Genomic DNA, 14,957 nt, shown 5'->3' with positions numbered 1-14,957 from the left:
TATGAATTTATTCAAAACCCAGCTGGGCACAGTCCTGGGCAACCTGCTCCAGCTGACCCTGCTTGAGCAGGGGTTGGGCTAGAGCATCTCCAGAGGCACCTCCAACCTCTATAAACAACACATGGGACAAGGGACCATGCCATCAGACCCAGGTAAGGCGCTGCGGACTTCTACTTTCATTTTTCCTTGCACCTCCCCACATAGCCACCACATCAGCATGAGTTACGAGTTATGAATCATTATCAGCTCTGCCAAGTGCTGGTGTCCACCAGAAATCGGTCTTGGTTTGGGAGAATGTCTGCGGGTTGCAACACTTCCAACCCAAAGGAGACAATGGCTGCCAGGACAGAAGATCCCAAGCCTTTTGGGAGGGACAGATGGAGGACGGACGTCGTGCAGTTGTTCACCATCGGAGCCTGTGAAAGGGAGAGTCACAACTGGGCAGTTGGACTGGTCTGCAAAGAGCTGGGACCTGCTCTCACTGCTGCTGGGGAAGCAGGAGAAGATGCAATGGAGCAAATTCCCCGCGTCCACCCCAAAACACCCTGAGGTTTCCAGAAGGATCAGCTCAAACCTGCAGACTCGCATGGGCCACCCATTTCCTTATTTCAAAAAGCAGGGCATGAAAAGCATCCCTGTCCAGAGGAGCTCAGCGATGAGGTGCCTCCTCCGGTATCTGGTGGTGTGGATGGAGCATCAGCTCAGTGATCCGGAGAAATCCTCCCAGAGGCACAGGGTAAATGTTAAGCCTTTGATTTCCCTGGAGCTGAAGGGATTATCTCACTGGGCTGTTTATTTACCGTTCTCCCCTGGCCTTTCTGATCTGCTTTGCTTGAGAAATTGTTAATTCTGGTCTCGATGTCCCTTTTGCAAATGACCTCGAGCCAAATTACCTCCCCATCCTTGGGGCTCTCCCATGTCTCAGCCCCCTCTTCCAGCCCAGCTCTCAGGGGAGCTCCCCTCGTCCAGGGAAACCGGGGCAAAGCAAACCAGGGCTGTTTCTCCGAGTGTTTCTGCCACGGCAGCATCCTGAGGGTACAGGCATGGGGTGGGCACAGAGTGCTGCGCTGTCCGAGGGGGCTTCAGGAGGGTCCCTGGGACACCTGCAATGCAAAAAAAAACCCCCATGGTTAAGCTAAAAATGCTTCTGGGCCATGAGAAGAAGCGTTTGGGACTTTAAAGGGTCTAGAGGATAAACACAGGCTTGGGGCACAACCTTCGAAAGGGAGAAAACCCCTCACCATTTGGCCACACAGCCAGGGAATAAATGAAATCCACGGGATGCAGAGTTTGGTGTTACATCCCAAACGCCCCTGTTCTCCCAGCCCTTCTCCACACGCTCCTCTTTGCCCCGCGCTGGGGAAGGGAATGCCCCAGGGAAGGGGGGATTAGTCCCCCAGCACCTGCATGTCACCCCCCAGGGCTGGCCCATGCTGGGCCCCTGGTGCCATGCCAGGACCCCAGTCTCACGTAGGGACCCCCGTCCCATGCTGGGATCCCTGTCCCACGGGTGGACCCCCGTCCCATGAAGGGACCCCTGTCCCATGCTGGGATCCCTGTCCCATGGGTGGACCCCGGTCCCATGTACAGACCCCAGTCTCATGCTGGGACCCTGGTCCCATGTAGGGACCTCCATCCCATGCTGGGATCCCTGTCCCATGGGTGGACCCTGGTCCCATGTAGGGACCCCTGTCCCATGCTGGGACCCCGGTCCCATGTAGGGACCCCCATCCCATGCTGGGATCCCTGTCCCATGGGTGGACCCCTGTCCCATGTACGGACCCCAGTCTCATGCTGGGACCCCTGTCCCATGGGTGGACCCCTGTCCCATGTACGGACCCCAGTCTCATGCTGGGACCCCTGTCCCATGGGTGGACCCCTGTCCCATGAAGGGACCCCCATCCCATGCTGGGATCATTGTCCCATGGGTGGACCCCAGTCTCATGCTGGGATCCCTGTCCCATGGGTGGACCCTGGTCCCATGTACGGATCCCAGTCCCATGCTGGGCTCCCTGCCCCATGGGTGGACCCCTGTCCCATGTACGGACCCCAGTCTCATGCTGGGACCCCTGTCCCATGGGTGGACCCCGGTCCCATGAAGGGACCCCCATCCCATGCTGGGATCATTGTCCCATGGGTGGACCCCAGTCTCATGCTGGGACCCCTGTCCCATGGGTGGACCCTGGTCCCATGTACAGACCCCAGTCTCATGCTGGGACCCCTGTCCCATGGGTGGACCCTGGTCCCATGTAGGGACCCCTGTCTCATGGGTGGACCCCAGTCCCATGCTGGGACCCCTGTCCCACGTAGGGACCCCCATGCCATGCTGGAATCCCTGCCCTGTGGATGGACACCAGTCCCGTACTGGAATTCCTGTACCATGCCAGGATCCCTGTCCTATGTATGGTCCCCTGTCCCATTCCAGGATCCCTGTCCCAGGCAGGGATCCCAGTCTCACGAGAGGGCCCCAGTCCTGTGCCAGGATAAGCGACGCTTCGCTGCGAGGCCCCGTTGGAGAGGGAAATGGGCCTGATCCTGCTCTTCCCCCCCACCATCCCACTCCAGGTACAAGCCCAGCCCCTCGTGTCCTGCAAGGATGGCTCTGCGCCGGGTGATGCGGCTGCTGCCCGTGGGGAAGGGGATGTCCACACTCGGTTTTGGAGATGGGTGGCTATTTACAGGCGTGCTCCCCCCGGGGACCAAAGCAGCAGGGCATCCTGCAAGGCTGGGAGAGGGTACCTGAAAGGTTTACAGAAAATAACATCTCTATTAGAAAGAGGGAGAAGAACCCGTCTCCTCAGCAAAGCAAAGGAAATAAGACTCAGGGTGGGTATTTTCTGGAAAAGACCACAGTCAGGTCTGTGCCTCCGAGCCGGCAGCACGGCCGCAGGGATGCTCCCAAAAGTCACGAAGATGGGAGGCTCCAGCAGCGGGTCCCAGCTCCCACGCACAGGTTTGGGCGTCTGTGGACCCCGTCACCCAGCTGGAAACCGACCTCTCCCCCTTCCCAGCTGGGTCTCCAAGCCCAGGGGTCTGGGGCTGATCCTGGCTTGATTTCAGGCTGGAATAAAAGGGGAAAGCAGGTGGGAAAGGGAAAAGTCAGGATGTTTCATTTTGGCTTGTCCTGAAAGAAAATGTTTTGATTTTTCATTTCCAAATGACATTTTCACAGAGAGCTGTAAGAGAGAAAATGATTCTTTTAAGAACGCTTCTTTGGACGAGAAAAGCGGGTTTTAGCTGTTTTAATCTTTTTAGAGGGGTGAAACACTACGGCAAACGAGCTCAAACAACGTCAGCCCAGGCAGGGTAGGCAGCTCTGCCGCGGGGCCGGTGAGAAGAAGAGAGCTTCTGCTGCCAGACGGAGCACGGGTTTGCTCTGGGAAGGGCTGTGCTGACAACCCGAGGCAGTTTAAAGGGAATTTATGTCCCTCTCAAGTCAACGAGGGAAAACTCTTCCACTTCCCACCGTTGCAAAGCAGAGGACTGTCCCCTGCGTGATGCGTTCGTATTTATATTTGACACGTGTTGCAAAGCAGAGGCCATCGGTCCAGCTCCAGCCGGGGAGGGAAGGGCAGCGCGGGTACCACGCAGCCGGGCGGATGGAGGAACGTGGCAGCATCCCAGCCGGAGCGGCTGCCGGGGTCGCAAAGCTTGGCTTTGTGCAGGGTCCAGCTCCTGGGACCAGCCGGACACGGCGCGGTTTTGTGCACGGAGATTTGCTGACATCTACAGGGCATTTCACGGAGACGAGGCCACGGCTCCGTGGGGGACACATGTTCACACTCCCCGATTTCCTTCCCCGTGAAGAAGCGCACGTTAAGGTGTGTGACGGCCCAGGTCATTAATAACCAACCACAAATACACCCGCGTGGTGGAGGGATCACTGAACACTCATCTCGATCGTCAGCGGCTCTGCTTTGGTGGCGCAGAAGCCATCGCTGTCACGAGTTGGGGGGTCCTTTTCATTTTTAAGCATCCTTGAAGCATCACCACCTGCCCTGCCCGGTGCCGAGGACGTCCCCAATCAGCAGATCCACCCCATGATGGACCGACCGGGCAGCGTTACCTGATGGCCAAGAGCACCCACGACAAGCAGCACCCACCCGCTCCTGCTGCATGGGGTGCCTGGGTGGCACCTTCACACTGATGACAGAGCTTGGTTTTCTTGCCCAGAAAGTCTGGCCCAAGACGTGAGGGGCACTAGTGCTGTCTCCTGCCCGGGGAAGAATAGGGCAAAACAACAAAAATAGCCCCAAAATGACCCCCGGGAAGGTGCCTGGGCTTTCATCCCAGGTGCTTTCCCACTGGAGAGCCGGGAGGGAGCCCACAACCACGCACCAACGTTGGAGCCTGGTGCTGGATACTCGCTGGCCCAGGTGGGTTCAGGTCTCCGCTCGCTCCACGGGCTGTCTGTCTCCTCCTTGGCCCCACGTGCCTGGGGAAGGGCCCCTCCGAGGGGTGACAAGCACCAGCCCGAGGGGAGGACGGAGCAAACACCAGGAACAGGCAGCCAAGGGAGAGGGGACACAGCTGGGGACAGAGAGCTTTAAGCAGCCGTTTGTGCACGGAAGGTGGAGGAATGAGAAGACATTTCACCAGATCTTTGCTCCAAGCTCCCTATCTGGAAGCAGGAACGGGGCTCTGGCAGGTGGAAAGCCCCTGGGGTGTCCTCACCACATACAAGCAGAGCGGTGGGCAGTCACAGCAGACCCTGGCAGAGGGACAAGCGTCCATCAGCCTGTATTTAGCACGGCTGGGACTGATCTTGTCCTGCCTGGGGACCTGGTCTAGCTGGTGACAGTCTCGAGATGGCAGCTCCAGCAGGCAGGAGGGCAGAAACTCCATCGCCCTCCCAGGCAGGCTGCTGCCGCGTGAAGGACCTCTCCCGCCCCAGCAGCTCTTTTCAACAGGCTTTTAAAAGCAGCAGGATGTGTGCATTAACAGGAACAGCTATTTTTATCACAGGTGAACTCTTCTGTAAATACCACTGTCAAAGCCGTACGCACCAGATGTTTTACCTCAGGACAAAAACACTTTCGAATCAAACACAGAGGATTCAGGAGCCCGTGCAATCAAGCCTGGCCAAGGCACCATCCTCCAAGATTTCCAAAAGCCAGAGCAAAGGTTCCCAGGGAAGATCCGGGGTCAGCTCTGCAGCATCCCACCCACTGGCGTCACCCCAGGCTGCTGGGTCCAGGGGTTGTGCCTGACCTGCTGTAGCTACAGCTCAACCACCCCAAACTTAGATGAACTGAAGCCCACTGCTTCCCATCCCGGGGAAGCAAAGGGGACAGGGATCAGCGAACAGCGGTCTGAAGTGGCCGCAGACATGAGGGAGATGAAGTGAGCTGCCTCCGCCCAGCCCTCTGCAGAACAAGCGACAACTTCTTCCGCTGCGGGACCGTTTTATTATGAAAAGATTTGTTAACAACAAACTATATCAATTATAAAACATATAGAGGAGTGGTACACACTGCACAGCCTGGAGGGTCGGGAAACTTTGGGGAACAGAACAAACCCCACATTAACCTCAGCTGGACACAGAGCAGCCAACAGGTCCTGAGCCACACAGCCCCTTCCAGCAGAGTTATTCTGCATGTGCTGGGTCTGACCACGGATACTCTCAAATACTCACAGCCAGCTCTCCGGAGCGAGAGCCCTCGTTGTTTCCCCACGTGGCAGTTACACCGGCAGTTACATCAGGCCCCTGGGAAATGCCAGCACCTCTCTAAGGGCTGCTGTAGGCTGTGTGGGCATCTGCTTGCTCACCCAGCAAGTGAGAGGAGAGTTAGCCTGGATTTACCAGCTCTGGCACTAGCCCTTTTGCCCACACCTTCCTTGCTCTGAGTCCTGGTAGCCTAGGTTCAAGCTAACATGGGTGTCTGTCTAGCTCCCCTCAGCGCCCCGTGGTGCCAAAAAGCTATCTGTGAAGTGTTCCTCAACAGAGGAACAGCCGTAGTCCAAGAAAGAACAGCAGGGCTCCTCGGATCTGCCCCTCTCCTTCAGGCATGGTAGGATCCACGGGCTTCTGGCAAAGCGTTGGTGAGCAGCGTGTCCCAACGAGGTGCCTCCACCTGAGAGCAATGGGCTGGGTGGTGCTGGCAGAGGCAGATCCGCAGAGCCCGTGCCCGAGGCTGCCGGATGAACCTCCTCAGTCGGAATCACTTCCCTCCTGCTTTGCTGACCCGACAGCGGACGCCAGCTCCTCCTCCTGCCCTTTCAACCGCTCTCCTGCAAGCGAGAAACAGCAAAGACTTAGAGATTCCAGGGAACCCACTCGGCGGAGGACCTGAACTGCAGCCCCCAAGCCCACAAAGCATCCTTCCCTGCCGTGCAAGCCAAGCGTGCGTGTGGCCTTGGGGAAGCTACTTGGGACCAACAGCTTCACAGACCCTTTTGGGAAGGGGATCAAGCTCCACCAGTCCCTCCCTGGCCCAACAGCCAGGCACTGAGCTCCCAGTAAGGATCTTGTAAGCCCTCTGGAACAACTGGTGACCCCACATGCCATCCCTGCGGCACAATAACGCACGTATCAATTCAGCGATGGCTCTCTGCGTCCTCTTCTCCAGCTTCTCCAGTTTCTTGGCTACATCTCGCTTCAAATCCCTGGGGAGGAGAGTGACAATGTCAAAACAAATCCTCACCCCAGGCAGATGTGAACACAAGGGCCACGTTACACTTTTCCCAGTGGAAGGGAAATTCCTTCTCTCTCCTGTGAGCACCATGGAGCAGAGTGTGTGTCTGCCACCAAGGCAGCTCACGGGCAAACCAACCCGATGTCCAGAGCATCCCTTGTCACTGAGGCCTCCACGGTGACAAGCACCCCAAAGGGATCAGGGGAGTCACTTGGTGTAAGCAGAAAGAGGGAGGACAGCCCCGTGCCTTGTGTCTCCCTCAACAGCAGGGCAGGGTTTCCCATTTCTAGCACTTTGAACCCAACCTGGACAACCTCAAGGTCAGGGTAACCCACCACTGACGCCAACAGCCCTTTCCCAGGAGCAGGGCTCTGCAGGCACTCACCAGTCTGGCTTCCTGGGGGCCAGGTTTGCCAGATCCTAGGGAGGAAGAGGAGAAACACAGTGAGGTTCAAGCCTGGACGTAGATAAATGCAGCTGGCACAGAGCAGCTCTGAATATACGTACCACCTCGTCGATGATGGGCTCCGGCTTAGCGGCCTCCAGCTGGTCCTTCACCTTGTCTTCCACTAGATGGGGGAACAGGACCAGCATCAGCGCAGGGACACCAAGGGGACAAGGCACAGGGAAGCCCACCAGAGCTCTGGGCTTGGTTCACAAAAGCTTTTATAAAAGCCCATTTGAACGTCTTTGCCTTAAGAGCGCGGTACATACGAGTGAGTACCCGTGGGTACACACGTCCCTCCACCACCCAAACACTTTCGGAGACTCCTAAAAATCGTCTGCAAATGATGCAAACCCAACAACCATTCAACGCCACAAACAGCAACGGCAGCAAGAAATCTGCTGGGTTCAAGTCCTCTTTTTGTAAGACCTCCAGGGATCAGCTGCTCCGGTGTTTAAACTGGAATTTGACTCACCCTGACTCATTTACGAGACCACAGCCTGAGACACCTTGGAGGAATCAAGCTCCAGCCCAGACCTTACGTAAAAGTCTGCAGATCCCGGGGATAACAACAGTGGAAAACAGCCCTCCATCCTTCAACTCAGGCGTCTGCGCATGGAGGGGGTGCGGGCACCAGAGAGCACATCCCTGAGGGATGAATCCGGCTCCAGCAAACGGATATGCCCAAGGCACATTTAATATGAATCCACTCCGAGTCCCAGCTCCTCTGTCCTCCTCCATCCCCAGCCCCTGCACGAAGCGCCCAAGGACAGACAGGTTGGTTACTCCGGACACGGGAACCGCAGCTGATGGGCACCGCAGCGCCGAAGAAGGGCTGGTAGAGAGCGCAGGTCAAAATTGCTGTTCCTAATTCCAAACCACACACCGAGGAAGAGTCAGGGGAAGTTTTAAACACTTACAAAAGGCTAAAGAAAGCGCAGTGTCAGCGTTCCTGCCTACCAGATCTCTGCCATGCTCTCAAAGGCAGCCTTTTTATTTAGGACAGGTTTAGAGAGATCTATTCCAGGAGGACTCGATATTTCAAAATCAAGGGAACTTCTACCCTTCACCTCCCTCTCAAGAGCTGCGCGGAGGTTCAGCGTGAGGAAATAGCAGGCTGAACGCTCTGGACTCATGACTAATATTTGTTTAAAGGTAATTCAAACAAAAAACAGCTTGAATCTCCTTGAGAATCCTCCAGCGAGAGCTCGGCTCCTCTGAGTATCAACCCTTTGGTTTGGGGCTGGACTCGGTGTGCTCAGACACACACCCCACTTGTGCAATGCAGGGTGTGCAGTCCCCACGGGTGAGAGGGGATGATGAAGCAACGGGGGCCGCGTGGATCACGCTCGCCCAGCTCCCACCATGGCTGCTCAGACACGCCAGCATGCTCCAGGGCTGCAGACACTCATCTCCTACAACCTACCACCCTCACACCAGAGACCTGCTACCAGAATACGTCCCAGTGGCTTTTCCACCTTGGGTTGGAGCGAGCAGGAACACAGAGGTTTCCAAGCGACCCTGTTTTTGGAAAGGAAAGGTATAACCCAACCATTTTGCAATACGCTGGCTGGAGGCAGAGTCCCATGCTGTTTCATTTGTCCTCACAACCACAAGTGTAACTTCATTCCCTCACCGCAGGCACCAGCACCACTGTTGACAAGGCTTCTGCTTTCCTGTTCCCTCGTTTCGCCTCCCACGCTCCCGCTGGCACCCACCTGAGGCTGGCTTGGCCTGGGGGACCTTCCTCTTCTTCAGCTCCTCATCTTCAGGCTCGTAGTTTCGCAGTTTGAGCTCCCTGGAGAGGAAGGGGAAGAGCACAGAGCAGTGAGACACATCCATGCTGCCCCGGACCGTGGGCTTTCGCTAGCAAGGGGCACATCTACATCACCAGCTGCCAGCAGCGGCTGGGGGCCAGCAGCGACCCACACAAGTCAGAAAAGACAGCGTCAACCAGGAGCTTGGCAGAATAACTGCGATGTCTTGGCAAGTCAAGCAGAGGCAGCTCGTAATGCGCCCAAGCTGCCTTGCAAAGCTCTGAACTGCAGCCCAGCTCCCTTTTAGGTCTCAACCCAGTGATAGACTCAGGATGGAAACACCAGAGAGGATCCACAATCAGGGAAAAAAAAAATGATCCCAGGAGGGTATGTGGGAAGGACAGGGGGAAAAAAAGAGTATTTAGGGTACAAGGTCATTACCCAGTCACCAGAGATGCTTCTGGAAGTGCTACAAACAGGGGTGCAGGACAGCCACGTGGTGCAAATAAGGGGAGCAATTTCAGGTTTCTGAGCAAATGGGTGGTGGAGCTGGCGGTGACAGGGATGATGATATCCAAACGACACCCAGAAGTTCAGCCATCCTTTCACCTCCCTCCAGGAGAGCTCTAGAGTCAGCAGTCAGCCCTCTCCCCAGTGCACACACCTCCCCGATATTCAGATGCTAATTCTCCCCCTTTTCAAGGCTCTTCTTTTTACACCTCTCCTGAATAATTCAGGCCTCGAATGGGCAACCATTAGATAACTTCAAACATGTCCACTCCCAGGCTGATTCCTCACCCAGGTCAAACCCTGCAAGCTTCAAGCAGAAGCATTTCCAAAACCAGAGCCCTGAAAATCAAGCTCGCCGGACCCCATCCCACCTCCGGTTGCTTACGCACGCGTACAATGAGCTCTGCAGGCGGCTGGATCTATATACCAGTACACGAGCCCACAGGGCAAATTAAGTAGATTAAACTCATTTAACAGTGTCGACGGGTTTAATCAGTTTAAATAGAAACTGAGGCACTTGCCGCCCGGCGATGCTCCTGCCCCAGTTGTCAGCAAAGCCTTCGGCACCGATGAGGGCGGCTGTGCCGCTGCAGAGGAGGACGCAGACGGCCCCGATTCAAACACAGGAGAGGGCAGGAAAATGAACGGTTGAATATTACCATTTTTCCTCCCAGCAGATAGCTGATACCTGGGGCCACTTCCCTGCTCGACTTTACTGACGGAGAAGCAAGTGAGATACAACGCAACCCAAGGGCTTACAGTCAAAGCAAAGAGAGGCAAAAGAAAGGGTGAAGAAGCTATAGCCCAGGAGAGGTGAGAAGAGGAAGGTCAACGGTCAGATGGCCATGCTTATCTGGGAAGCACAAAAAATCCCAACCTCAGAGGTCCCTGGAGCACAGGAGGAAGGTGCTACCCTCCCCACGCCATCCCCTCCCCTCTCCGGCAGCTGAATCTACTTGCAAAGAGTCCGACCCGCACCATGGCTGGTGCCACGGAGGTGGTGAGAGCACGTGGTTGGAGCTCAGCAAGACCGAACTGAGATAAATGCGACCAGCAGACTGGAAACCAGGCCCCAGGCAGATTAGGAGAGATTTGCAGACGTTTCTCATGTAATCAAGCCCAGGTCCCGTGAAACACCGTGAAATAGGAACAACTTTCCCCAGCGCTGGAAGAAATGATGCTTAAAAGAAACACAGGAGAGATTAGGATGTAGCTGCAATACCTCCCCCAGGCCAAGAGCACCTTCACCCCATGAAGACAAGCCTCTGCGCACAGTTTTTACGTGTATTTTTAAGTATTTTTAAGCACACATAGCCTGGGAGGAGTGATTTATTAAATTAACCTGTACTGATCACCATCAATCCCCAGCCAGAAAGGCAGCTCTTTTCAGGAAGGCTGAGCTTGGAGGATCAAGTGATTATTCTTTTGCAGAAGGAGATGCCATCTCCAGGCACACAGAAATCACCGTTATTCCGTGATTTTACAGACAATCTCCACTCAGCAGGATTTTGTTGCTAACCTGGGAGGCTGGGGGAGGAAGAGGAGCTGCTAATTCATCCAGGAGGTAATAGGACGTCAGGCTGCGATGTCTAACATCTGGCTGCAGGCTGGCTCACGCTCACTGGAGAGGATTTATCTGACAAAGTGGCAGCCCCTGCAGAAGGCAAACTTTCAGTCTCTCCCAGACTTTCCAGTCTCCTTAGCTCACGTTTAGAAGGATTTACTTGCAGCTGAAAGGGAACCAAACACAGACTCCCTAGGGTCAGCTCACGCCAAACAAGAGAGCTACCAGCGAAGCAAGCTGTTTCTTTTGGTCTAGCAAGATGTTACCATTACACCCTGACAAAGCAATATTTCAAAATCATCGTTTTATACGTGCGATGGGAGCTGCGACTGCTCGGCCACAGCCAAACCAGCAGAGAGCTGAGAGGTCTTTTGTTTTAGCAGAAGCTCCCGGATCCCACATTTCAAGGGGCACACACGCTGCAGGTCTGGTTCCTGCTACAAGAAGCGTGTTCAGCCCTCCGTTACGTTGCTCCAGGGCTCCAACACCACTTGGGGAACACACAAGGAAGAGGAATTGGAGTCTAAACCTGCTCCCTAACACTCTTCCCCACCCGGAGAAGCCCCATTTCAGCTTGCAAACAAAAGCCTTGCAGTCCAGCACGGCTCGCGCTCGCTGGAGGTTTATCCACAAGATTAAAAAAACCAAAACCACAAGGCAGAGCTTGGCAGGTTCTGCCGCAGAAGGGGAAGCAGCTGATGTGCGGAGGCAAAGAGGAGAAACGCTGCGAGATGATCCTCCCCGCGCACCCGGCCCTTTCAGATCCTTATTAAACCCATGCACAACTGCAAGCGCCAGGAGAAAACAAACGAAAATTGATCCCTTTAATTAACTGTGCAAGACGAGAGCAGGTCTCACACCTGCCTCCGGTAATTCTCGGTGCCCAGCACTCCCCGCAGCCGCCTCCTCGGGGGGCTCGGGGACTTCGCCAGGCTCAAGCCCCAGCAGTGCCACGCTCAAGCCAAGAGCAGACGACCTGTCTCCCCCTTCTGTGCACAAGTACGTCTGTAAAGACGGAGAGATGAGGAGCAGGGTGGTGCTACCCCAAGTAACTCAAAGGCAGGCAAGGGTTAAGATTATATCTATTGAGAAGTTGTTACTGGTATTCCACAGAGGTCGGTTAAATAAAGCTCAGGTGCCAGCGGTTCCTCTAACGCTGCGTTCCAGAAAGACAGCCCGGCGCACGTAAAAAGTGATGAATTATACAAGTTCCCATGAAAACAAACAAAAAAACAAACCCAGAGCTAACAGGCTCTGCAGCAGAATGGGCACGTAGGAGCCAGGTTAGGGAGTGCAGCTCCCCGGGACGGAAGGCATGTTACGGCGATGCACCGGCACTAACACGAGGGCTTAACGCTGGTGGGGAAGGACTGAGCACCCGGACAGGACCTGGGCTTGAACCATTTGGCTTTAGGGGGATCCAGCTCACGCACGGTCGGTCACTAGCAGGTTTTATCAGCATCTTCTTAGAAATGATGGACATGCCAAACCCAAGAGATGCTCTCCTCCTCCGTGAGCACCTCATGCAGTGTTTCCCAGCCCATTTCAGCCCAAACGACCCAGGACTGCTAGGGATGGAGGTGGTCATAGTCTCACAGCTGGCAGCGGGTGCAGATCTGTGCTAGAAGCTCCTAGGACCGCACAAGGATTTGGGTAGCTGCAGTGATTACAGAGGGAAGCGATGGACACAGCCTCCCAGCATCTCCTAAAAGCCTGTCGGGGTGGCAGGTCCCCTGGTTTGGCTCAGGAATGCCTCAAATCGACTTTCCACTCAGGCCGGAGCTCCTTGTTGGGGAAGAAGAAAAGACATCAGCCTTTCTTTGAAGCAGGCGGGTTGGAAATGGCATGTGGGGTATGTGCAGAATGCAAAGAGCTATCTCGATGCAAAACACAGGACACTCAGAGCTGTCTGCGAGGTTGTTTTTTGCTTTACTCCTCCAGCCCCAAGGGCTTTATGGAGCAAACTCTGATTTTTCAGTTGATGAATGGATCTTTCTAAGCCAGCTGGTGAAGCGGCCGCTTGCTGATGTGCTTACATCAGGAGCACGGGGAATGGGTTTGCCAAGAAATCCCCTAACAGCGATTTCTTCAGGTGTCACAGCATCCCCGCTCCCGTAGTTACTATCACAAGTCACTTGGAACTGCACTGACTAGACTGCTTCAAGAGCACCTTCCTATTTTTACCTCTCCGAGGACAAGGCTAAGGGCCGAAGAAAGCTGGCTAGGACATCTCAATCCCGTTTTCTTAGTGCTTCTGGAGGTGAAAGAGGCAAGCAGACCTCAGCAGGACAGATACTAGCAGAAGGCAGGAGTCCAGCGGCATTTGCAGACCCTGCTTACTCTGCCCAGGATCAGAGGTGGGTGTCCTCCACGGCTCTTCACCTCTCGGTCTCCCTCAAGCCCTTCACGTCACTCTGCTTCAATGCCTCTTGCGCTCCTCAGCGTCGGCTCCAGGCACCTGATGAAGCTACAAGAAAAAGATGCTTCCTCTGCTGCATCATCAAAACAAAGTAGTTTCAAACACCCAGATCCCAGATGACTATTTTTGAAGTGCCACGGTAGAGCCTTTCCATTCTTTGGAAGCAGTTTAGGGAAGTCCTGGGTGTTCTCAACCCTATCTCAGCCATTTCAGGCAACTGCTTTTCCAAAGCCCTGGAGAAATACCATCTGGTTTGAGCATTTGCTGTCCCTCGACCTTCCCAAGCCACTCCAGAGCCCCCATTTTCAGAGCCTTCTATTTTTGTGGCAGCCGCTCCAATCTGCTTGAAACCAAATGTCCTGGGCAACCATTTCCACATTGCCCTTTAAAGAGGAACCAGGGCAAGAATTTGAGTTTATTTCTCTGCATCTCCAAAAATTGTCTTCAACCTGGGTGGTCCTGTGAAGCCACACTCAAACATGTAAAGAAATTACTGCTACAGAAGATAGGAGGGAAGACTGAAATCCTTGAAGGAGTGGTGGTTTGGTGGACCCTCCTCTGCTCCATCTTGGGATCCATGAGGGCAAGGAGGTTTGAAGGAGCAGGGACAAGGCAGCCAGGCAACCAAGGACAGCAAAGCAGGAGACTTCAGCAGCAAACCAGGAGGTTTTGGGCCCAAGTTGCAGGGAGCTGGGCTCTGGCCAAGCTACTGAAGAACCCGAAAGGAGCGGGGACGCTGGGGTACCTGGGGGTCCATGTGGCGAAGGTGTCCCCTGGGGCAGCACTCAGATGCTCTTCAGTGGCAGCAAACACTTCTCCTCAAAGTGCCTCTTCCCTTTTCTGTTTCCAGTTGCAAACCACATAGCAGAAGCTTTTTCTACAGGTCCCCTTATTTTTTTGCTGGGGAAAATTCACTGTATAGTGAGTTTAACTGACTGACAAGCTTACTCTTCTTCCTTCTACCTGCAGACCTCATGGAAAGAACCAGATTAAGAGCATTTGGGCAGAGATTTCAGGCTTGGACTCTTATACCCTCTTTGCTCCCCTCAATCACCCCTGCTCCAACCTGCTGCACTTCTCTGCAAAGTCACCTAGCACATACAGGGCGCTGCATGATCACTCATGGGTGCTGATGGAACTCTACAGCACCGTCACCCCCCAGGGCCACTGCGAGACTTGCTATACAACACCCATCCGTCCTGGTGGGCCTTAATTTCACAACCCCCCTTTTTTTGCACTTTGCTTTCCTACCCGGCCTGTCCCCTTGCAGACAGCTTTGACATCGGGGTGCACCACCTCCTGCTGCAGCCTTCCCGGAGGCTTCCCTACAGCTGGGCTGGCTCGAAAGCAAGGTCCGCACATCTCCAGGCTGCCTCTTTGCACACAGTGACCTTTCCAGCAACCAAGATACGCTCCGAGACGATCAGCATGAGCTCTGACTTAGAAACCAAGAAATTACTTTCACGTCCAGAATGCACACCACGTTAGTCAAAGCTGTCCTCACACGCTCTTGCAGTAGGAGAGACATCTCTAACGCAGAGGTCCAAAGCTGTTGTTTGATCAAGAGGGCAAAGTTGTTGCCGTCGTTCCTGGATTCCTCGCCCAGGGCAGAAAAAGAGCAAACAAC

At 54.8% G+C, this 14,957-nt stretch overlaps 1 protein-coding gene across 1 annotated transcript in view; it reads right to left on the bottom strand.

Moving 5' to 3' along the window:
* Window positions 1-5,500: 5,500 nt before the first annotated feature.
* CCDC12 (coiled-coil domain containing 12) overlaps window positions 5,501-14,957 on the bottom strand; it is a 42,468-nt gene continuing 33,011 nt past the window's right edge. Inside the window, 6 exon segments of the mRNA XM_059818765.1 lie at window positions 5,501-6,231; window positions 6,530-6,606; window positions 7,021-7,055; window positions 7,143-7,204; window positions 8,799-8,878; window positions 9,502-9,576. Coding sequence (XP_059674748.1) covers window positions 6,152-6,231; window positions 6,530-6,606; window positions 7,021-7,055; window positions 7,143-7,204; window positions 8,799-8,878; window positions 9,502-9,576 — 409 coding nt within the window. The 3' untranslated portion in view covers window positions 5,501-6,151.

The sequence above is a fragment of the Gavia stellata genome, chromosome 6 (genome assembly GCF_030936135.1).
Source record: "Gavia stellata isolate bGavSte3 chromosome 6, bGavSte3.hap2, whole genome shotgun sequence".
Classification (NCBI taxonomy): domain Eukaryota; kingdom Metazoa; phylum Chordata; class Aves; order Gaviiformes; family Gaviidae; genus Gavia; species Gavia stellata.
Note: the sequence above shows the minus strand (reverse complement) of the source record. Positions and strands in the feature narration are given on the sequence as shown.